The 24,645-nt window shown below is 52.4% G+C and overlaps 1 protein-coding gene across 2 annotated transcripts; it reads right to left on the bottom strand.

The window, feature by feature from the left end:
- Positions 1–1,917: 1,917 nt before the first annotated feature.
- Xylt2 (xylosyltransferase 2) lies at positions 1,918–15,929 on the bottom strand. Of its 2 annotated transcripts, none has more exons than XM_028868977.2 (11): positions 15,708–15,929; positions 8,903–9,395; positions 8,495–8,670; positions 8,028–8,230; positions 7,296–7,376; positions 6,891–7,107; positions 6,626–6,802; positions 6,099–6,361; positions 5,631–5,826; positions 4,715–5,048; positions 1,918–3,031 (listed from the first exon to the last, which is right to left on the bottom strand). In XM_028868977.2, exons 1-11 carry the CDS (start codon positions 15,840–15,842, stop codon positions 2,709–2,711), a joined length of 2,598 nt encoding a protein of 865 aa, XP_028724810.1. In that variant the 5' UTR covers positions 15,843–15,929; the 3' UTR covers positions 1,918–2,708. The 2 variants fall into 2 exon arrangements, with proteins under 2 accessions (XP_028724810.1, XP_037056557.1); XM_037200662.1 differs by lacking the exon at positions 15,708–15,929 and adding an exon at positions 9,569–11,452.
- Between the last annotated feature and the right edge of the window lie 8,716 nt (positions 15,930–24,645).

Here is a 24,645-nt window from a genome sequence, read left to right as displayed (position 1 = left end):
AAAACAAAACAAACAAAAACAAACAAACAAAAAAACCCCCAGAAAAATAAAAAATAAAAAAGATCCTGTCTCAGAAGGGTAAGGCAGAAACTAGTAGAGTGGGATACCTGACACTATCCTCTGGTCAACCCCCCGCCCCCAACACGTACATACACACATAAAAAAAAAAAAATCAGTGCTGAGGACTGTTGTGCTATAGGCTGGTTAACTGGCCTGGCTGGGCTCCAGTGTGCAATCCACCGTGACAGCTTGACTGACTGCCTGTGCCTCATCTGCTGAATCCAGTCGGTAATTTTTTTGTTCTTGACCCAAGAGTTGATATAGGTAAACTGAAACAAAATGTTGGGTGGTGGTGGTGGTGGTGGTGCACACCTTTAATCCCAGCACTCAGGAGGCAGAGGCAGGCTAATCTGAGATCGAGGCCAGCCTGGTCTACAGAGTGAGTCCCAGGACAGCCAAGGCTACACAGAAAACAACTGTCTTGAAAAACCAAGATAATAAGACAAAACACCACTCTCCCCATCTGGAGAGCTAGATCAGTGTCAAATATTCAAGTGGGCGTCAGAGACAGCAACCATCTTCTCTGACAAAATACCCTTCTGTGTGTGCGCTCCTGCCCTCAGCACTTCCCGACTGGCCAGCCACACCCTGTGACAAGTGACAGAATGCCTCTGGGGGCTCCTCACCGAGTGCCGCACCATCAGCTTTGACCTGGGGCTCATCATTTCTCAGCTCTCAGTTTGTTTTCTGTCTTGCTGCCTGAAGATGGGAAGTACCAGCCTCCAAATCTGAACAGCCCACCCTGGTACTGCTGTAGATGGTCAGGAGCGCCCTCTCTTGGCAACGGGGAAAGGCTGCAGCCTGGGCAATCGGCCACTTACTCCCCGAGCTAAGCCAAGCTGAGCTCTGCCCAGTGTGGCAGCTGATGAAGTGATTTTCAGGGTCCCCACACCTTCATTCTGACTCCCACATTTTATGTAAGGTGTGGAGGACCAATACTGAGCCCTTAACTGACGACAGGAGGAGAATCAGGGAGAGCTTGAGAAAGGCAAGGCAAGTGAGTAATGTAGACATCAATCACTCAGGTCCTAGGGCAGTGGTTCAATCCCTGCCCCTGGCCATAAAGGGACAAGCTACAGAACTATCCAGTAGGCCATAACCACAACCACCTCTACTACTGGGCAGGCTACAAAGGCAGGGCTTGAGTAAGAGCAAGAAAGCTGTAGCCTTGGGGGATGAATGGGTCTTAGCGATGCTGAAGACCCCTGGGCCACATTGACTGCAGTCCGGCCCAGTGGAGTGCCTGGTGGGGCGTTTTAGAACTAAATGCCCTTAATGCCGGCCTGCTGGGTAGCAATGAGGAATCTAAGCCTCCTAGAGCCCATTTTCCTGCAGAAAGAAGGCTCCACTGGAGAGCCATCTGGCTTCTGGTTGGATTTGTCAACTGTTCCTGCTTCAGGGACCATCACTATTTCAAGGCTACTTTTGATAGCCAGCTAGACTTCTAGAAAGCCCAGGGATCAGCCACAGCTCCCTCAGACACAGGAGGAAATGTGGAACCTCAGTATGCTGGCTAGTCTGTCAACTTGACACATGCTAGGAGCATCTGGAAAGAAGGTACCTCAACTGAGAAAAGGCCTCCATTGATGATTGTTGTCAGGGGGTCCCACCACTGTGGGGAGTACCAGCCCCGGGCAAGTGGTCCCGGGAGGCATAAGAACGGTAGCTGATCATGAGACTGGGGAACAAGCCAGTAGGCAGCATTCTTCCCAAGGCCTGTGTTGGGTGCCTGCCTCCAGGTTTCTGCCCTGGCTTCCCTTTATGATGGACGATAAGCTGTAAGACGAAATAAATCCCGCCCCTCTCCGTGCTTTTCGTCATGGTCTTTATCATGGCAACAGAATGCAAACCAGGACATTCAGCTTGGAGAGATAAGAGATATATTTCCTCTGTTGCATATTTCAGACTTCACACTGAGCTTCAGGCACAATGCAACTTCAAGTTCTTCTGAGTGCCCCGACAGTCTTCCTCTGCCGCCAGTGGGGCTCCGTCTTCCAGGGCACACCTGGGAAACTGCACGGATCTCAGCAGGCTCTCATGTCCTGCATTTGCTAGGGCAAGGTGTGCTGGAAAGCCTGAGGGCCAGCCCCACCCCTGTCCCAGGGTCCCCTGGCTACCGGAGGAGCCGCCGTCCCATAAAGCCCAGCTCCACGGTATCCCCCAAATCACCTGTTCTCCGGCCTCGGACCCTGGCGGGACACCTGTGCCTCTCAGCCTCGGCTGTGAGCAGCGTAGGCCCAGGCTGGGGATGGAGGCTCTGGAGGGTGAGGCAGACAAAACCTCTCCAGAGCGGGAGCAGATGGGCTCGGTGATGCTCCCCATGGCCACAGCCCACTCCCTGGGCCTGCTCTGAGCCCTATTGCACATCTTCCTCCTCCTCCACTCACTGGAGATTTAAAAAAGTACAAACTAGAGGAGGCAGAGGAAGCGCCTCCTCATGGTTCCCGTGGACCTCTGGTCTCTTGCAGAGCCGTTAGCCGTAGTGAGCACTACACCCACCATCCCTGCCCTCACTGCAGGTTCCTGATGGCTCAAATGGGCACACTGCCTGGGCCTCTGGTTCTTGTCTGTGGGAGAGATGTCCCTCCATTGTCTGTAAGGTGCAATTAATTCCCCGGCTCCTCCGGGTTGTGCTGGCTGGGGCCCTGCTACCTGAGTCGCCCATCAGCTTTGACAGGCCCCAGCTCCGATTTAGGGTCAGGAGACAGAGAGCTCCAACTGGTCAGTCTGCAGAGCTCCAGGGAGGGACAAGCAGAAGGGCCTATGGCACACAATCCTGCCACAGACCAGAAACCGCTCAGCTCCCCGTCTGTCCAGGCCTCAAGTGCAGGACCCGTGAGCTCTGTGTGCCTCCGGGCAGTCTCCTCCATGGTCTCTGGCTGAGGCAAGTTCAGGATGCCACTTAGGCCCTGGAAACTCTGCTCCATGTATTCATTGTGGGGTGGTCCCGCGTGCAGCCAGCTGGCATCATCTGGGGGTACAAAACAAACAGTTAAGCATGCCCCTCAGTCCCATGGAGGCCAGACTATAGGAGTCAGGGCTGAACACAGCACTTCCCATCCTAACCTTACCATGGGGTCTCCTCGGACAGAGTGGACTGGGGCTAAGCTAAGGAACTTTCTGTGCCTATAAAATCATCAGTTGTGCTGGGCGGTGGTGGTGCACACCTTTATTCCCAGCCCTCTGGAGGCAAGTGGATCTCTGAGTTCAAGGCCAGCCTCATCTACAGAGCTAGTTCCAGGACAGCCAAGGTTCTTACACAGTGAAACCCTGTCTCACAAAACAAACAAACAAAAGGTCATCAGTTGTATAAAATCCAAGTGGTAGCTGAGCCTGGTAGCTCACAGTTATAACTAATAAATAGGAGACCAAGGCAGGAGGATTGCAAGAGTTCAAAGCCAGAGTGGGCTATACAGTGAGTTCCAGGTAGCCTGGGCTCCATTGTAAGACAGTATCTCAGTAAATAAATAAGCAAAATAAAAAAAGTATTTTTTTTAAGTATTTTAAAAAATCCTAAATTCCCAATTTTAGGATTTTTTTAAAGCTGAGGTCAGAAGCCAGGGCCTTACTGAGCTAAATCCCCTACCCCTAACTTTAGACTCATGTTGAACAAGGCACTTTAGGAAATAAGGCTGCTCTGGTCTGTGTCATCCACAGCCTTCCTGACAACCACAGGAGCCGCCAGCGCCCTGGGCAGCCTGTTCTTTACACTGGGCTGGCTTGCCTGGCCTGCCTCCTTCCCACAGCCTCTGTACCTTCTTCATCCTCTCATGCAGACACGTGCCAACCTTTACCTTGGCTCAGAACACGCTCTACCTTTGTCCTTTGAAGTCTAGTCGCAGAGCTGACTGCTCAGCCTGCTGTCTCCTTCATCCAATGGGGAACGGGCCTGCCTGCCCCGTATCTGCCCCAGCCCCTTGTCCTGATCTCTTTGGGTTACTCCTGCTCTTCCTTCTTGTGACAGGGTGCCTTGGGGAAAGGAACGAGCTACCCACGCGACACCACTTCTCACCACTCTGAGCCAGCATCCATTCCAGCACCTTCAGAGGTAACCCCTGTAGGAGTGTGCTCAGCTTCCAGCTGCCCCTGGCCTGTCCCCTTAGCCTCGGCCAAATCACCAGGGGGCCATGTGAATCTGGCTATCCCAAGCTACGTGGGACCTGAGGGTCTCAAGGCCCTAATCCAGCTCTGCTGCACTGGGAGCATTAGGTATGGAGGAGCATCAGAGACAGGACAGGATGAGGGACAAGATGCCTTAGAATACAGCACCCAAGTCCCCGGTGAGACCTGAGGCATTTTCTGGGCACTGTGAAGGAAAGCCCCACATTCTTCTAGTCATTTTCTGTTTTTCACTAAATCAAGCTGGAGTGACTTTTGTCCCAGTCACCCAGGGGTCTCCCATACTTGTGCCATCCTTACTTAACAAATGAAAATGTTGAGTAATTCCCAGAGCTCAGGGCCCGCTTACAAGGGCAGAGCCACATTCCCAACTGCAGTCTGCCCGACTCTCAGGCTTCCCTTTCCCCACCACCACAATGCAGGAGTGGAAGACCAAAGCCCTGCCTTCTCCCCTTTGACTCAGCCGTGGGGTCGGCACCCTGGACAATCCTGTTCTATCTGGGATCTGGGCATCACTGGAGGACGACATCCTTACCTTTCCTGAGAGGTAGTTTGCGGTTGAAGGTCAATGGCAGCACAAGGAAGCGGGTCTCCCCCAGGGGTTCCCAGAACTGAAGCAATCGAACAGTCCAGGCTCCTGGCCGCAGCGGCCGGCTCAGTGGGGGCTTGTACTGCGTGACTTCAGTGTCCGCGTCTACCGTGATGTCATAGGATGTGGCCACAACGTAGGTCGGGTCGATCCAGACCACGGTGGCCGTGAGGTTGGGGCCCCGGGCCCAGCGCTGCATGGCAACAGGCTCATCCAATGGTCCCAGCAGGCCCCCAAAGTTCCGGAAGAGACGTTCTTTGGGGTCCCACTCAGTGCCAACCTGTAGGGAGGGAGGCCGCTGGGCAGAAGCCGAGGAGAAGTTCTTCCTCTATCTCATCTCGTGCCGCCTCTCATGGTGTAACCTCAGGTCAGTCACTACCTCTTTCAGGGCCTCGGTTTCCCTATCTTCAAACTGAAGGGGTGAGTCTAGAACCGAAGCATCTCTCCCAGCTCTGAGGTTTATTCCGGGCTGCCACCTGAACCATTCTGCAATGGTGGGGCCCATAAAGGCAGACCACCCCCCACAAAGCCAGAACCTCTAGGAAAGGACACCCAAAGCTCATCTGGACTGTCCAAGCCCCAGGAATCTTTGCACTTGAGGAGATCAGGACTGAGAGTTCCGTCCCTACTCCCTGTGCCATCTGAGATGACCCCTTAGTGTGTGCCTGTGAGGGTGGTATAGGTACATCTGTGTGTGTGTGGCATCACCAAGGCTGCCGTTATTGGGAAAGCAGAGCCCAGAGAGCCCAGCCCATAAAGGTCTGATGGAGTCCTTACCCCTCCCTTGGTGTCTGTCCCTCTCTTCCCACTCCCTGCGTCTTGCTGGGGGTCAGGAGAAAGCAAGGGGGAGGACCTGTCCCACCTCCAGACTCTGGAGCCGGCTGGCCTGGTCACTGCGCCCCAACAGTTTCAGCGACCCCTGGGGCATCAGCCACATCTCAAGCGTCTCTGCTGGCCCCTGGGCTGAGGGCTGCACCGCCTGCGTCACCAGGTAGCCCTGGAAATGGTCGTCATAGAAATACAGGTGCACGCTGGACGGCAACCCCCTGGGCTCAAACCTAGGAAGGTTTCAGCAGGGAGAAAAGGAGATGCCATCAGCACACCTGACACCACCTAGAGTCCCAGGGAGAGGTACTGGGAAGCCCCAGCGCCAGGTATTTCTTGGGCCCCAAATCTCATGCCCCACGTGGTCCTGGTTCTTCTTTACCCTGCTTAAAAAAATTTTTTTTCCTTCCCGGACTCACTCTGGGCAGGGCTGTCCCTGACTTGGGCCTCCCTCTAGGCACCATACTCGAAGGGCCTGCCATACGTCAGAAGAGGGGGGACTTACCTGCAGAGTGCAGTGGCCAGTGGGGGTACAGCAGTGGCAGCATGACGCAGGCTGAGCCGGGCAAAGGCTGTGTAAGCGGTGAGTAAGACATCGCTGAGCCCACTGGGGCCATCCGCCACGTCATAGGTATTCTCCCAGTAGGCCTTGAGGGCCGGTGTGTTGGGTGGGTAGCTGCCGTACAGGTGGAGGTCCAAAATTTCCAGGACTTCCTGGTTCACAGTCGACTCAAACTTCCGGGCAAAGAAGGTGGGTCTGGAGACTTGCTGGGGAGGAAGAGACCAAGAAGATGAAGGGCTCTGCGGGCCCCAGAACACAGGGGCCGCCCCCTCAGCACTTCCTAGCACGGTCTCTCTGACTTTTCCACCTGCTGCTGCTGCTGCTGCTGCTGCTGCTGCTGCTGCCGCCGCCGCAGCCGCCCAGGTCCAAGGGGCTAGCTGCTCCAGGCGGAAACCCACCCTGCCCTTCTGACCCAGAAAGCTTGTGGGGGAACGCTGGGGCGCAGGCTTCCCGGGGCCGAGGGAGAGCACCTGAAGCCGCAGGAAGTCCTGCGGTTTGAAGTCGTTGGGGGAGCAGCCACACCAGTCCACGATGTGTTTGTACTGGCACTTGCAGCCCAGCTTCCGGTTCCAGTTGGTGACGCGCAGGTTGTTGTCCACCAGGCTCTCGCAGGCCGGGCTGTTCTCCAGCACTGTGTGGAAGAAGGACTGCAGATGGCGGGGAGAGGGGGGGAGGGTGAACCACGGGCCCTTCAACCAGCGCCCGCCCTGGCCTCTGTGCCTACCTGCCACCCACCTCGGCTGGAAGCAACGTGTACGTATAGAACTGGCGAAGCTGCGCCACGAGGGGGTCATCCGTATACACCACGTATTCCACAAAGCTGCGCGTCAGCACGAACCAGTCGGAGCCGCCATCCACCACGATGCCTGCCGGGATCTGCCGTTCACCCAGGCGCCACATGTGAGAATCACACTCATGGAAAAGCCGGTCCAGGCCTTGCTTCTTGATGAACCTGAGGGAGGCAGAAAGGCCATGCCTGAAGGTCCCAGAGAAAGGAGCCCAAGCCTTTCTACCCGGCAACAACCAGCCTTCACTTACGACTGGGCTAGGGGCTTTACAACCCAGGGCTGGGGCCCTCAGGTGCCCTTGTGTGGGAGGCATTGCGCAAGACGTCAGGGCCTCCTTCCCCACCTGTCTCACCTGGAATTGTCTCGCCCATGTGACTTGAGGAAATTCTTGTCCCGGTTCTTGGATAAGAATGCCACCAGCTCCTCATTTGTCCTGGTGAGGGAAGGGAATTTGTGCAGCAGGCGCTCAGTCCCTGTCCCAGAGCAGATACCCTCTAGCACAAATGACCTTCACCTCCCGGACCTTCCCTTCTCACAGGAGCTATTATGTCGTGTGCCTGACCCCTGTCTGACCCTTGTGGGACCCAGACAAGATGCCATCTCTCCTCTACCTCTGCAATCTGACCCAGCACTCCAGGTCCAAGCCTCTGGCTCTTCCTCCCTATTTCTTATTTATTTTTTTAAAGGTTTATTTATTTATTTATTTATTTATTTATTTATTTATTTATTTATTTATTTATTATGTATACAATGTTCTGCCTGTATGTGTCCTTGCCGGCCAGAAGAGGGCACCAGAACTCATTCTGGATGGTTGTGAACCACCATGTGGGTGCTGGGAATTGAACTCAGGACCCTCTGGGAGAGCAGTCGGTGCTCTTAACCTCTGAGCCATCTCTCCAGCACTCCCATTTCTTATTAATCCCAATCGTCAGACCACCTTTTACTGGCCCCACACCCCAATTCTTGACTGGGGTCAAGGGACCATGTCTGGGCTGTGGAGACTTTCAGAATGAGATGGCGGACAAAAATGGACCCTCCAACCCTGACGCCACAGATGGGACTCCATTCCCACCCGTCCTCATACCTGGTTGGATAGTCAGTGGCACTCAGGTTGATGAAGAAGTCCCAGGCCCAGCCAGGAATCTCCAGCAGGTCCTTCATGCTCCGCAGGTACATCCTCAGAAGGCTGGCCCCGCCCCAGATGGTGACCATGCGCCAAGGCGTCACCCGCACGTTGTCATAGTGCTGGGCCAGCTCCACCACCTCCCGGTACAGGTAGTTGGAACGCTGAGGGAGAAGGGATGCTCAGCAGATGGAGCTGGCACCAAGGTTGTAGCCCCCACCCACCTGGGGACAGAGCACAAGAGACACAGAGCAAGTGGCAGGACTCTAGCTCCTCATCGGCCACACCATCTTATGCCCGACCAGTCTGGACCTCAACTTGCCTTCCTCTAGGTAGCTGAGCCGACCTTCCCTAGGCTACCTGTCTACAGCCTTCAGAGTCTCTGCTCTGTTAACCGGCTCCTCTGGGTCTTCCCAGCCCACAAGTACCTTGTCCACATGGATATAAAAGAAGTGCTGCTCGTGGTAGACAGCCTTGAGAAGACGCTTCAGCTGGCGGATGGCACGACCATGAACCACCAGCATGTAGGCAATGCGTACCGGCGGGCCACCAACAGGCTGCTGAGCCCGAATCTCTTCCCACTGGATGCCAGGACTCATCTTGCCTGAGTGGAGTAGACAGGGACATTAGTGAGATGAGGAGAAGGCTGCCTGCCTGCCTCCCGACAGAAGAAGCCTCGACTCGGAGCCCTGGTCCCAGCTGCCCCTCTGCCAACTGGTAGGTACATTTAACAAGACTTCAGACAAGGAGGGCCATCTGGGAAATGAGCATGAAGATCTGGGCCACACCACTTCCTATCCGTTTCTGGGAAGGGCCAGAGTACCCTAGTCGCTCACCAGCCAGCTGGCAGTGACGAGGCACAGCCTTGGGCATGAGGTTCCCAGCTTGGTGCAGGCACACCACGTTGGCGATCTCCTGTTGGCACTGCTTGGTGCTGGCCCGGGCCAGGGCTGACAGCGCGTCCTTGCCCACAATCTCGCACTTTGGAGTGAAGCTGTTGTCCGTGGGCTGGGGGGCACCCTCCACGCTCCCTGTGTCTCCGTGTGGCGGGAAGCCGGCGGCCCCCATCAGTGCCTCCCCAGCTGCTGCTCCACTCAGGTTCTGGCGGCCCGGTGCCTCGGGAGGCGGGGCAGGCGGGACCCGTCGGCTGGCTCTGTGACGGCTGGTTACCGCCCGCACCACCTTGGCCACAGGCACACCTGGGCTCTCGGCCCGGCCCCGCCAGCGCCCATGCCTCTTACCAGCACTGCCCCTACGCCCTGCGGAGCTGTCTGTGTCCTTAGAGCCCTCACCGGGGTCCAGCGGCCGCGGCTTCCTCTGCCGTCCTTTCTGTAAGGGACACACAGGTCACAGTTAGCAGTCGCTCGCCTCTTCCTCTTCCTCAAGTTCCATCCTGGCCAGGGTTACCCTGAACTCTAGAAGCTCCCTGCCACCTTTGACAGGAAAAGTCCCGCTCACTCAGTAGCTCTGCACGAACAGGGCCAGCTGGCGGAGGCTCTCACCTCAGGCCACCGCACCTCACGTGGCCCCTCCAGATCGAAGATCACATAGCACTGCACTTCCTTTGCCCGCTCCGGGCTCTGGCCACTTTCTCTCCAGCAGATTTTAAAGTACACGTCCATGCCTTCTCCAATAGAAGGGTGTACAGAGCCTGCAGGGGACCAAGGAGTGCCCCACACTGAGACTCATGCCTCTCACAAGGGCTGGCTGGGAAGACAACATTAACCTCCGTCTGCATCCAAAGCATTGGTTGTTGCACTACAGCTCTTCACGTGGGAAGACTGAGGCTACAACAGGGGAGTGGCTCAGAAGGGAGGGGTAGTCATGAAGCCTGAGACCCTAACACTGGATGGGTCTCCCAGGAGACTGAGGCAGGGTGCGTTGCTGAAGGTACCCTGTGAATAACGGGGGCGCAAGCAGGAGCCGGCAAAGGAAGGTTTCTGGCACAAAGCAAGTCTGTCAGACAAGCCCGGAGAGCGGCAGGAGGCTCCAGAGCCCCCCAAACGCAGCCGAGCTGTGGTCGGCCCAATGGGCCCTCCTGCATCAGGACTGCCTGTGGCTGGAACGTGAGGTCTCGTTGGCTGCAGGCCCACAGCTGGAGGCTGCCAACCTCTGCACTTGTGACAGGCTCTCTCAAGGGGACTCCATGCTGCCTGCTACCCCAAATGGCCTGGGTCAGCTCAACTCACCCTCCTCTCCGCTCCCCACTCCCCTTCCTCGCTTGTCCTTTCAGATCGGCTCGAGTCCCCAGGTGGACAGCCACTTCATCTGCCCCAGAGTGGGGGGCAGTGGGGGTACACTGAGCTCTGAGACCCCGGATGTTCCTCTAGCAGTCAGTGGCCATGTCAGGCCATCTTCCCAGGGTCTGACAGACTAGCTGGTACATGGAAGACATTTGGCTAATTAATGCCTGTGAGTGGGAAGGGACAGAGGCAAGGGGTGTCCTAGGAGTGCTCTGGCCTGCCCTGCCACCAAACTTCTCTGAGCATAGTCCCTCAGCTGTGAGGGTGAGGATCAGATGAGACATCGACTGTGAAACTGTACCACAGAGGCCAGCTCCCTTGGCTGTCCCTTCCCTCTGGGCATCCTGAGAGAGTCCTGCCTCTCCTCCAGCGCTCTTGTCCAGCATGCTGAGTCCTACAGACACACACCTCTCTGTAACCCCGCTTCCTGCGTGGCTTACAGGGGGCACCTGGGTCCTCCCCATCCGCCGCCGCTCATCAGTCTCCTGGCTCCCAGGGCAGCCCCGGGGCCTGTCCTGCACTCCAGCTGACTCCAGCCTTTGCTTCCCGGGGAGCTCATTCAGCCTGGCACTTTCTACATACCATCCTTATACCGCCCACATCTCAGATTCATCTCTTTGGACTGGAAAGCTCCCTTGAACCTTCAGGCATGGAACAAGCAGCCTCCCCGGCATCTTCCTTGGGAACTCAGAACCCCAAGTCCAAGTGCAAATGCCTCCTGTTCCTCCTCCCCCTCCCACTCCAGTCTTCACATCTCAGTGAGTGATGTGAGCGACAACCTTTTGTGGCTCTAACCAAATGTGCTGGGAGTCCAGTTTTTTTCTTTGGAGGAGACAGGTGGCTCTGAGGATGAGGTAAAGAACCTCCTGATGCTAAGCAAATGCTCTCCCACGACGCTACAGCCCCCAGCCCTGACGGCAACTTTGATTCTTCTCTTCGCCTTATACCCCACATCCAATCCATCGTGAATGCGTGAGAATACAGAGAATCTCACTGTCTCCCCACTGCCCTCAGCCTGATCTCCCGATGCCCCCGCTCATGCGCTTGTCCCTTCCTGTCTTTCCTCATCACAGTCACCAGTGTTTCTTTTAGAACTTTTGAACACTTATTTACGTATTTATTTATTTATTTATTATTTTTATGTGTAGAGGTATTTTGCCTGCATGCATGTCTGTGCACCACATGTGTGTAATGCCTGGTGGAGGCCAAAAGAAGGCAATGGATTCCCCTGGGACTGGAAATACAAACAGCTGTGAGCTGCCATGTGGGTGCTGGGAATTGAACCCGGGGTCCTCTGGAAGAGCAGCCAGTGCTCTTAACTGTGGAGTCATCTCTCCAGCCCCTCCTTTTAGAATTTACATCCCCATGATCAGACCTAGCCGGTGGCCTCTCCTCTCAGGCTCTAGACTAGCTATCCCCACCACCACCACCCTGCCCCCGTCGATGGATCCCTTTGCCTCATTCTCTCCTCCCCACCTGGCATGCCTGGCTCAGGTTCTGTCTTGGCTGTGCCCTCAGTCTAGGTGCCCTCCGTAGATACCCCACAGCTCATCCTTTGCCTCTTTGACTCTTTGCTCAGGTTGGGTTTCTCAGCAAGGCTTGCCTGGACCAAAACCTCTAGCCTCCCTGAGCTCATTTTACTTTCCCCACAGAAATATGAGGATCTTGGGCCAACAGGACGGCTTGGCCGGTAAGGGCACCTACTACCAAGTCTGACAGCCTGAGCTGGATCTCACATTGTAGAAGCAAAGAAATGAGGCCCACAAACTGCCCTTTGACCTCCATATGCATGCCAAGGCCCAAGCGTACCCACCCACATCCACATATCCATCCATAACACAACAATACATTTTCCTAAGAAACGCACCGATCTCCTCCACCATCCTAACATGAATTGATTTATTCCATGCCCTTCTGTCTGTCTCTCCCATGGCTGTAAACACTGCCGGGGGACTTCAGCTTGTGTGCTCACTGGCATATTCATAGAGTCCAGAAGAGTATGTCGTCACGATCATAAACACCCAGTGAAGTAACGTTCAAATGAATGGCCAGAGAGGTCTTGGTGTAAGTACAGTGTGCACAAAGGCTGCTACTGGGAACTGAGACGGAAATAGTCAGCGTGAGGCCAAGGCTCAGGCTGTCAGACATGGCGGACTCAGGGTGGAGTCCAGTGTTCGGTTCCCCTGCCCTTGTCCAGAGGAACAGGGAAGAGCCTGGGCGCTACCTTCAGGCCACAATCCTACCCCTACTCCACAGTACTTCCCAGGCTTCTCTCAGAGCTACTCAATAAGTGTAGGGATGGATGTCCATCCTTGTCTGAGACGTGGGCGTAGTCGGCAGACCCTGTTCCATGCTCATACTGGGGAGGGCACCCTGGGCTGGCCAACCTACAGAGTAGTGGCATCTGACCCAGCCACACAGCGAGCACAAGAAGGCATTCCCAAGACTGGGAGGGTAGTGATGGCAAAGAGGTAGGAGTTCCAGGGGTCAAAGCCTGTATCCGTGCCTCAGGAGGCTGGTCAGGAGGGTAGGGCAGGAGGGCACAGAGCCAGGCTGGCTGTGGTGGGGGACAGGATGTGGGAGGAAATAGGCATGGTGGTGCCCTGCACTGCAGCAGGGAGCTGGCTGACCCTGAGAAGGACAATCCCAGAGGAGGCTAGGGACCAGAAGGCAGCGATGAGGAAACAGAAAGGCCCTGGTGGGTAGCCAGCCCCCACTCCGGAACCCTCTCAGGCAGGTCCCAGAGCCTCACGCTATGTCTCTTAACAGGCTGCCTTCAATAGCCTCTGAGATCAGCGTGGTGCTCTGGCTGGATGCATTCCGGCCTCAGAGCTCCCCTCCTCCCTGGTAAGGGGGCATATAAAGTCCTCTGCCGCTTCCCGACTGAAAAATCCTTGAACCCTCCCTGAGCCATGAAGAAAGCGAACACAGAGATGCTCACCCCCCACCTACCCACCCCCACCTCGGACTTCTCAGACTGCATTTAAAACAAGCAGTGAAAGGATGCCCGTGAAAGCTTTGAATAGCGTCAAGTGGCTCTTTGGGGGTTAGTGATCATCCCAGGTATCCACTCTCCACCCCTCCACAGGCAGCAGAGTGCTCTCCTTAATGCACATTGGCTCCTGCTGTGGAACTTTCCCACTGCACTTACAATAAAACCCACTCAAGTCCCTTATTGTGGTCTCTTTGGCCATACAGGATGGAGCCATCTTTAGGGAAAGTGCCCCACCCTCTATCCATTCCCCGAGGATCCCCAGCTCAGCCCACTCTCCTGAGAACCTTCTGCTCAAACTCTCCTGCCCACCTCTTCCTGGAGGAAGCCTTTCCCAGCCTCCTGATCTGATCCAGCCCCCTTGTTATTCTAGCTTCCTCTCTCTGGCTGGCTCTCGCTGTAGACTGTCTGCCCTGTAGGTCAGGACCTCATCTATTCTTTATTTCTGTATTCCTAGTATGAGCCCAGTGCCTGATAGGAGAGAATTGAGTATGTGCTGACTGACTGACTGACTGAACGTATGTCCCAGGGTACAGTGTTGAGACCATGTGCGATGATGTCCCGACAGCTTAGCAGGTGCTGAGAATTCCTGCAAGCATTCACAGGGACTACTTCATTTTGTAGTTTTCATTGCCCAAAAAACAGTGCTACCACTACCCCCAAAGAAGAAGAAGTGGCTGGAGGCGGTCCACCTGATAGCAGAGCCAGGACAAGGCTGTGAAGAGCGTAGTCTTTCTTGTGTGCTGACCTCAAGCACTACACGATGCTCCTTCACAACCCCAGTCTGGTGAGGTGGCTGCCAGGCTCCTTCACACCACAATATTTAGGCCATCTGGGACCTTCCTCCATTCTGGTCCAGGATTCCTTTCTCAGCTTCAGCAAGGTATGTGTGTGTGTGTGGGGGGGGGGGGGTGTGCCGGGAGGGTGAGGCCTCAAATTCTCTCACCTCTCTCCAGTTCTCCATCCCCAGCTACGGGCAGAGCAGCAGGGGCTCAGGCCGTTCATTGACTCAAACCCCCAGCCACTGAGCCATCCACTTCCGAGAAGACTCAGGTGCCCGACATGCTTTTCCTCACCAGCCTCCCCCTCACACAGACCCGGCTCCTCATCTGCCTCTGCGGCCCACTCCATCTGAGATGTCCCAGTTGCCCAAAGAGACTTCATCTGACTGAAACTTTCTCCTCTCTTTGTGCACACAGACCAAGCTCACTCCCTACAGCAAGTCACAGAGCCAGCTTCCCCATGACTGACTGTCCTCAGCTCCTTTTGGAGTCCTGGTCCCAAGTCTCTCTGTTCCTGTTCCCCTCACCACCCCAGTGTCTTGATTCTCCCCGAAACCCAGAAGGGCAATTCTTCTCCCAGTCTCCACATCAGGTATTTGGGACTGACCAGGTGCAGGGGGAAAAGGCTTCCAGGCTCCATGCCTTCACCCTGCCAGGTAAAGCCCAAAAGGATATGACAACAGAGCCCTGGAGACACAGGGACATGGGGGCCAGAAGCAGGAACCCCTGACCACTGGCCACGGCTTAGGGCTTTGATTTGGCAAATCCTCACCTCCTTTCCAGAAGGGACCCAGACCCTACTGGACCCCTCCTAACCACACTGCCAGGAGGGTGTCTGAGACTGCAACTCAAGCACCATCAAGAGGAAGAAAAAGCCTGGAGTCAGGGTCTGGGGCTCTAATCTGCAGCTGCTGTTCCCAATACCCCAGAGCCAGAGATGGCTTCCTGCTCCTTTGAAGTCCTGAGGCCAACTCCACAGCTCACCTTCCCATTCCCATGCCCTCCTGAAGATTCACCCAGGTTCTTCCCTGGCCACGCCTTGAGGACACTTCAGTTTTTTCCCTTGGGGGTCACTCCCGTTCACTCTTATTCCCGGGCATATACACTTTGTCACAGGCCATAATTCCACCCCGAGTTCCACTTCGCCGCCACTCGCTGCTTCTCAGGCGCAGCTGAACATAGATGCCCGGGGTCCCTCGGCCCCCACTCCTCCGCCCACGGCGCGTACACCCCCGCCCCCTCCCAACTTTAGAAAGTTTGGCCTGAGGCTTCCCCACCTTCGAGCAGGCTAGGGCCCAGTCGTTCCTCCCAGCCCCGATCCCCGCGTCTGACCTTCATCGCTCCCCGGGACGGAGACCACCCCACTATGACCCGCTCTTCCCTCCGCGGCCCCCAGTCCACCAGGCGCCCCGGCCTCCGGGTCACGCACTGCTCCCGCACGCAGCCCGCCAGGCCGGCCTGGGAAAGGAGCGTTGGGGGACGGAGGTCGGGCTCCAGGAGGCTGCCTGCGCCCCGCACGCACGCGGCCCAAGCCCCACTTGCCTGGCCGGGGCCGCCCGCAGCCCCGCCAGGACCCCGCGCGCCCCCGCGCCCGGCCTGCCCGCCCGCACGGCCGTCGGAGCACCTCTCCCGGCTCGTCCTCCTCCAGGCCGCTGAAGCTCCACACCACCAGGCCCTGCAGCAGCAGGATGGCCAGCGCGGTGGCGATCGCCAGCTTGTAGCGCCGCACCAGCTTCTGCACCCGCGCGCTCGCCACCATCTTCCTGCCCGGGACGCGGGGCGCGCGTCCGGCCCTGCAAACCGGCCGCGGGCGTGCGCATGGGCGCGGGGCCGAGAGCCCACACACACTCCGCCCACATAGGCGGACCTGGGGCGGGGCCCTAAGCTCCACCCTCTCGCGGGCTGGGCGCGGGGCAGTGGGCCGGCCTTCCGCTCTTGTCTCCTAGGAGGGATCTTGGTGCTCCGGGTCCCTTCCACGACTCCAAGTGTGTCTGCGTGTGAGATCACCACCTCCTGGCCCCAAAAGCATTGTCCTGGGGTCCGGAGAGTCTGCGATCTGATAGCTCTGGTGTCAGGGCATGGTGTGTGTGTGTGTGTGTGTGTGTGAAGGGGGACTCAGAGGGTCTCCAACTCTGGGAAATGCTGGCACTCTCAGGTGTGTGAGTACCACCTACCCTGCTTAAAACCTGAAGGCCGTCCCTGAAGACAAAGCATATAGCCCCTTGTCTGGCTCCCACGCTCTTCACAAAGCTGGCTTGCCATCCTGCCCCTCCATCCAAAGCATCCTCAGGCCTCTGCTGGAGTCGTGATTCTCAACTTCTAGTTTCTAGACAGAATCTCCTGGAAGATGATTAAAAAACAGCTCTAGTTCCCACTCCTGGAGTTTAGAATACCTGAGAATTAGAATCTTCAACAAGCTCCTCTGCTGCTGCTGCCGCTGCCGCTGCCCTGGAACCACACTTGGAGACCCACCAGACCTTGGCGTATGCTGTTCTCTCTCCTTGGCAGCCACGCCCACCCGCAATCCCCATCAGTGGCAAATTCGTTTGCGCTTCCCCTGCACCCTTTGAAGCCTTGGCCCGCAGCTTCAAAGCTCAGGAAATGTTAGGAGGGAGCTGAGAAAGTCCACCCAGTTGATCATACTACTTTCTGGCATGTTCAAAAGCAGCACCCGATTATAATCACACCCGGGGCCTCACCTGAACCCAGCAGACCGCGTGGAAGGTAAAGCGGTGCCTGCCAGAGTAAGGTGACTAGAGACAACAAAACCCACGGAGGATATGCTTCACGTTTTAAGTAAACAAGCAAGCAAGATGTTTGACCCAGTTGTCTTGCTCTGTTGCTCATCTGGTCTCCTGCTTTAAACTCCTAGGTAGCTAGGAGTAAACTCGTAAAGTATTTATTATCTATGATAGCCTTTCATTCTTGACCCTCCGACCTTTGCCTCCTCAGTGAAGACAGACGATTTGTGTTTGTTTGTTTGTTTTTTGTTTGCTTGTCTGGTTGATGTTGTTTTGTTTTGTTTTGTTTTCTGAGTCTCACGTATCCCAGGCTGGTGGTGAATTCAAAATATGGCTGAGGATAACTTTGAACTTCTGATCTTCGTGCCTCCACATCCAGAGTGCTAGGATTACAGGTCCAAGGCATCATAAGGGATTTATACAACCATAGAATGGGAGGGTGATAAGGTTATAAGGAAGATTTTCTGAAACATTGTAAGAGATGGCTCAGTGATACCGGAGTTTAATTCCCAGCACCCACGTAAAAAGCCTGGAGGGGTGGAATTTGGCTGTAAACCCAGAACTGGGGAGGTAGACAGATGGATCTCTGGGGCTCCCCAGCCTGGAGTTCATCTTAAAATCACAAAGTGGCAGACTCCTGAGAAACAGACTAAGTTAACCTGGTCTGCATGCACATCTGCACATACGACTCCACCTACACACACACACACACACACACACACACACACACACACACACTTTTTAAAATGATATAAATTAAATTAATAAAAAACACAATCAACAGTTCTTGGAAAGGAGATTATTTCAAAAGAAAAAAGTCCAAAAAATTTAGAGACAAAAGGCAGAGTGGTTGGGGAATTGCCAGAGATGGTGGGTGGAGCGGTTCAGTCATTTGATGGGTCTCAGTACACTTTCATTAATCCTCTCCCAGTTTGAGCATTGTTAACAGTAGAAATTGTAAACAATGTTTCAGATGACACTTTGGCTACTTAGGAGAATTTAAGAGTTCAAGGATTTGGGAAAACATCAGTTGACATGCCAGCAATTGATATGTTAATTAAATATCGACCTGTGTGCTCATTAAATCAGATCCTAGAGACTGCTACCTGCCGATATTTTCCCTCCACGAGGAAAACAACTTTCTCTCCCTTGAGTCTAGAAGCAGTATAGAGTCACGAGAGCATTTACTGTCAAAAGTAAAAATCCCTTGCAACCCCCAAAGTACTTACCATTCACATTACACTTTCCTGACTCTGCCAGCCGGCACACCTGGCTTTGTTTTCGTTGTCTTTTCTGAGCCAAGGTTTCATGAAGCCTGGGCTGGCCTCAAACTCTCTATGTAGCCCAGAATTACTTTGAACTTTTGATTCTCCTGCCTCCACCTCCCAAATGTCAGAATTACAAATGTGTCATATCACAGACAGATTTCATTTTCATTTTTTTGAAGGAGTCATTATCTTTCATTGGGGGGTGTTGTTATTATTATTATTATTATTATTATTATTATTTTTAGCTAGATGATATTACAAACATTTTTCTACATTTTTCTTTCTTTCCCTAATGTAAATCCCTAGAGATTCCCCTTAGTTGTGTAGAATAGGTTAGCTAATTCATCTTTTTTCTTTTCTGTTATTTATTCTTACAGTTCTGAGAATCTAATTTGGAGCCTTACACCTCACACTTGCTACGGAAGGGCTGTACCACCGAGCTAGAGTTAGCCCTACTTCAGTCTTTTTTAATGGTTGCATAATAGTCTGCCCCTGGGGCATTAACTAGGTTCCCAAGTCTTGCCTGCGCCACACTCTGTAATAAGCATGTTTCCAGGTCTGTCCCTATGACTGATGCTTTTATAACTATGATAGTTTTGTGGGAAATAGATTACCAGAGAAGCAGGATTTTTTTTTTTTAACTAAATGTTTCTATTAACTAGCTTGGGATATAGCGTAGTGATTGAGTACTTACCTAGCACATTTAAGGCTCTGGGTCCAATCCCCCAGGTCTGGAGAAAAAAGGCATCTATATTTTGAGGGGCTGGTTTAGTAGTTAAGAACCCTTGCTACTCTTGCAGAGGGCCAGGTTCAATTTCCAGAACCCAGGATGGCTTAAGACTATCTGTAACTCCAGCACCAGGAGACCTGACGCCCTCTGCTGGCCTCAGTGGGCACTACACACATGTGGTATGTTTGCGTCCAAGCAAAACACTCATACACATAAAATAAAAATCTATTCATTTTGCGTTTTCTTGAGACAGGGTTCCTCTGTGTAGCCCTGGCTGTCCTGGAACTTGATCTGTAGATTAGGCTGACCTCAAACATAGTTCTACCTCCCAAGCACTGAGATTAAAGGTGTGTGCCACCACTGCCCCGCTAAAAAAAAGATTTTAAAAACAAAAACAAAAGGATATTAAAAATGCTTCTGTGGAACTATAGTTATACATACAGAACTTTATACAAATCATGGGTGCACAGCTTGATAAATATTATAAAATGAACACATTCATGGAAGAGCCTTTAGGTTATAAATGATAACATTATCAGCACTATAGAGCCTCCTGCTAGTTTCATCCAAAGCCATGAAACCTGGGGAAAATGCACAAAATATGGATCCACTCATATAAAGCTCAAAACCAGATAGGTCTGACTGATGACAAAATCAAGTTGTTACAGCTCTTGCTTTGGGGAAGGGAGAAAGATGACAGTGAGCAATTCATGACAACATATGCATGTGTGTCTCAGTCAGTGTTCCATCGCAGTGAAGAGACACCGTGACCAAGGCAATTCTTACAAAAGAAAGCATTTAATTTGGGGTTCACAATTCAGGTGCAGTAGAGTCCATGACCATCATGGTAGGAAACAGAGAGCCTTGGTGCTGGAACAATAGCTGAGAGCTTTACATCCTGATCAGCAGGCAGCGGGGCAGAGAGGAGAAGGAGAGAGAGAGAGGGAGAGAGAGAGAGAGAGAGAGAGAGAGAGAGAGAGAGAGAGAGAGAGAGAGAGAGAGAGAGAGGAGAATGAAAATCAGGGCCTGGCATTGGCTCCTGAAACCTCAAAGCCCACCCCCAGCTACACACCTCCTCCAACAAGGACACGCCTCTTAATCCTTCCCAAACAGTTCCACTAACTGGTGACCAAACATTCAAACAGATGACCCTATGGGGACCATTCAAACCACCGAAGTATGTGAGCTTTGTCTATTTTGAACATCATCTAATGGCATCAGGTATGTGATTGTATCTGGGGGGTAGATGGGTACCTCTACATTGTATCCATTGCAACTTTGCTAGGGAAGGAGGGATTTTAAGTTTTGATACATATTGACAGATTGCTTGCCAAAATTGCAGTGCCATTTACATTTAACAGTGTCGGACAGTATTATTTTCCTGCCTCCCCTCCAGCAGCAGGGGTTGTTCTGTTTTTAATTTTAGCTAATCTGATAGGTGAGAAGTGACCTCATTGTTTTTTAATTTATAATTCTCTTCTGGACACTCTTGTTAATTGGTTCTGCCCCTCTTAGAACTGGTTATTTGTGGATGTGGAATTATTTCATTCCTATTATATTCTTTGTCTTTTCGTGTGTGTGTGTGTGTGTGTGTGTGTGTGTGTGTGTGTGTGTGTGTGTGTGTATTGAGACAGGATGTCATGTGTCCCAGGCTGACCTTAAACTCACTATAGTATATATATATGGAGGATGAGCTTGAACTTATGATTTCCCTGCCTCTATATCCCAAGTGCTAGGGTTAAAGGTGTGTGTCACCATGCCTGGTTTGATTCAGTCCTGGGGATGGATCCCGGGGCTTTGTGCATGCTGAGCAAGTGTTCCACTCACTGCGCTGCAGTCCCAGCCCCTTTTCTTCTCACTTTTAAAAGTCTGTCCACTTAAAACGTAGTTTTCCTTACTCAACCATTGCACTTTGGTTTTCAGGTCCAATCCAGAGGCTGCAGCCGGAATTCTTCTGGCTGCCCAACTCTCTGCCCCTTGTGGTGTACTAGGTAGTGGGGGAGGAGACCCAGGTATAATAACATATGTGAAGATGTCGTATTGAAACCTATTACTTTTATGTTCTAAATAATAATCATAAGCAATTATTATTTTTGATGCTACGGATTGAACTCAAACCTCAAGCATGCTAAGCACACGGTCAGCCACGAAGCTGGTTTCCCAGCCCACACTACCTTTTCTTTTTTCTTCTCTGTGCATTGATGTTTTGTCTGCATGTATGAGGATGCAAGGTTCCCCTGGAACGGGAGTCACAGACAGTTGTGAGCTGCCATGTGGGTGCTAGGAATTGAACCCAGGTTCTGGAAGAGCAGTCAGTGCTCTTAACCATTGAGCCATCTATCCAGCCCCCAGGTTACCTTTTCTAACAGGGTCTAAACATCTGGCCTCTCACTCACAATCTTGCTGCCTTAGATTGCCTTCTGGGTGTTGGCATTACAGACATTACAGACTCCTGCCCCTTTCAATTGTAGTTTAAATTGTATTAGATTTGAGAACTTTTTAAAGCATTTTTTTTTTTTTTTTTTTTTTTTTTTGGTTTTTTCGAGACAGGGTTTCTCTGTATAGCTTTGCGCCTTTCCTGGGACTCACTTGGTAGACCAGGCTGGCCTCGAACTCACATAGATCCGCCTGGCTCTGCCTCCCGAGTGCTGGGATTAAAGGCGTGCGCCACCACCGCCCGGCTAAAGCATTTTTTTTTTTTTAACATTTATTTAGTGTGTACATGTGAAGGTCAAGGACAACCTGCCAGAGAGGGTCCTCTCTTGTACCGTAAGTGTTCCAGGCTTGAACTCAGGCCATCAGCTTGGTGGCAAGTACCTTTATTTGCTGAGTCACCCCAATGGCCCTGGTTGATGAGTATCTTAGCTAGGGTTTTTCCATCCATGTTTATAATGGAGCCAGTCCAGGTGACCAGCGAGACTTGTTTGTGTGACAAATTTTTGAGTGTTGGAATTTGAATTTCTAGAGACACATTCTTTAGTCCCTCTCCCTTCCCAGTCATCTCACATCCAATCAAAGGCACCCATTCTGTCACTTTCTGGCTTTTAATGACGTTTGACCTTACTCCTCTGGTTGGTCTATGGTTTTCTTCCTTCATTTTTTTTTTCTTTCTTTTTATCTTAGGCAGAGAGATTTAAGACAGTCTTACTCTGTAAGGCAGATTGGGCTGGAACTCACTATGTAGCCCAGGTTAACTTGCAGCAATCCTCCTGCCTCAGAGTTCTTGGATTACAAGCATGAACTGTTATGTCTGACTACCTCACTTTTTTAAAAGTCTTCTAAAAAAATCTGGGGACTTACGCATGCTAGTTAAGTACTTCACCACTTAGCTGTACCTTCACCCTCTTGTTTTTACTCTTTAGTAGATGTAAGGATTGAGTTATCCCAGTTTACAGCACAAATCCAGGACTATTCTTTGTTTCTTTTGTGGATTGTTACTCTTTTTTATTATTATTACCCTTATATGACATTTTCTGGTTTATTTATTTATTTTATTATTTTTTCGGAGCTGAGGACTGAACCCAGGGCCTTGCACTTGCTAGAGAAGCAAGCGCTCTACTACTGAGCTAAATCTCCAACCCCTTCTGGTTTATTTTGTAGGTGTGTCTGCTCATGTGCCACAGCACACAGGTGGAGGTCAGTTGTGTGTGCTGTAGGAGTTGGTTTCTTTGCTTCTGCCATGAGGGTCTCTAGGATAGAACTCCGGTCATCTGTCAGGCTTGGTGGCGGGCTCCTTTACCCTCTGAGCCACCCCACCGTCCCTTCTTCATCTGTTTTTAAGACAGGATCTCACTTAGCCCAAGCTGGCCTTAAACTCACTATGTAGTCGAAGATGACCTTGAACTCCTGCTCCTCCTGCCTCCACTTCCTGAGTGCTGGGGTCACAGATGTGTGCCACCACACCGCAGTTCATAGGATGCTGGGAACTGAGCCTAGAGTTTCTTCACGCGTGGTGGGTAGTAGCAAGCACTCAGCCAACTGAGCTACATCCCTAGGGCTTTTTGGTCCGGTGCTAAACCCAGGGCATCACACATTCTAAATGCCCTCTGGCTTCTGTCACTGGGCTATCCCCCCACCCTCACCCCACCCTTTTTATTCTCTTTGAAATAACTCGCATATCAATGGATACTGCTGTTCCTTGTGTACATGGAAACCCTTGCCACTTAGTCCAGGCACCGTGTGGGATCTAATCTTTCCATCATTTCTGTCTCCCTGTCCGGGGTATTGTCTGTTCAGATCTGTGTGTTTCTCTTTTGGGTAAACATTGTAATCGATGAGTATTTTTCTACAGAAGATCCACACACTCCACTGCAGCTCAGGTCTTTATTCTGCTTTTTTTTATTTTGTTTGTATGTACTGTTCTGAAAAATGAAAGTCTGCAGTCCTTCCATTCTGCCTTTAGCCAGCTGAGAACCTGTTTTAGCCTTTAGCTAAGGGTATTTTAGCCTTCTTTTTGGTCCTCTGAGTCTCTGTCTCTGTCTAGATATCTTTCCCTCTCTCCACCTGTCTTCCACCCCTTCATTGAATTATCTAGCCAGGTATAGTGATTGGCTCATGCTTGTAGCACCAGCACTCAGAAGCTGAGACGAGAGGATCGCTGTGAGTTTAAGGCTAGGTTGGGCTATATGGTGAGTGCCAAGCCAGAGTGACCCTGTCTAAAAGCAAGCAAGCAAGCAAACAAGCAAACAAACAAACAAATGTGCCTTTGGTGGCTAGGTACAGTTGACAAAGGGCTATAAACGGAGTACTAGAGTGGAACATTCTGTGCCTGTAAGCCATCTTACTGTAAGCCACACTGAGTCACTATAGAAAGCTGGTCTATAATTATAAGTCCCCTGATTGGGCATTCCCATCAATAAGCAGCCTGCTAAGTCCATACAACATGTCCATTACTGGGACTGGATGGCAGAGTTGGAATCTCAGGGCTTAGATGTTTCGAACTCTTAACTTCCTCCAGCCAGTATGTTTCCATTGCGAAAAACAGAAACTTTGTCTCAAAATGACTTAAATATTCATGCAGGGAAGGTTGGGGATTCCATGCTCTGACACAGCTGCTTTCCCTCAGTATACACAGCTGCTCCCTCAGTGTCAGCTGCTTTCCCTCAGTATACACAGCTGCTCCCTCAGTGTCAGCTGCTTTCCCTCAGTATACACAGCTGCTCCCTCAGTGTCAGCTGCTTTCCCTCAGTATACACAGCTGCTCCCTCAATATCAGCTGCTTTCCCTCAGTATACACAGATGCTCCCTCAGTGTCAGCTGCTTTTCCTCAGTATACACAGCTGCTCCCTCAATATCAGCTGCTTTCCCTCAGTATACACAGATGCTCCCTCAATATCAGCTGCTTTCCCTCAGTATACACAGATGCTCCCTCAATATCAGCTACTTTTCCTCAGTATACACAGCTGCTCCCTCAGTGTCAGCTGCTTTCCCTCAGTATATACAGCTGCTCCCTCAGTGTCAGCTACTTTTCCTCAGTATACACAGATACTCCCTCAATGTCAGCTGCTTTTCCTCAGTATACACAGATGCTCCCTCAATATCAGCTGCTTTTCCTCAGTATACACAGCTGCTCCCTCAGTGTCAGCTGCTTTCCCTGTTGCTTTGATAAACTACCTGACCAGAAGCAACTTCAGAGAGAAAGCGTTTCTACTCACCGTCTGAGGGGACACAGCCTGTCTTGGCGGGGAGGAATGGTGGGAGGAGTCAAGGCAGCTGGTCCCACCCATTATATCCAGTCAGAGGGAAGGGGTTCTCCGCTCCTTTCTCCTTTTCACTCAGTCCAGGACCCCAGCCCCTGGGATGGTGCTACCCACATTCAGGGTG

This window comes from Peromyscus leucopus, chromosome 8b (genome assembly GCF_004664715.2).
Source record: "Peromyscus leucopus breed LL Stock chromosome 8b, UCI_PerLeu_2.1, whole genome shotgun sequence".
Lineage (NCBI taxonomy): Eukaryota > Metazoa > Chordata > Mammalia > Rodentia > Cricetidae > Peromyscus > Peromyscus leucopus.
The sequence above is the reverse complement of the archived record's forward strand: the minus strand, read 5'-3'. Positions and strand labels throughout refer to the sequence as shown.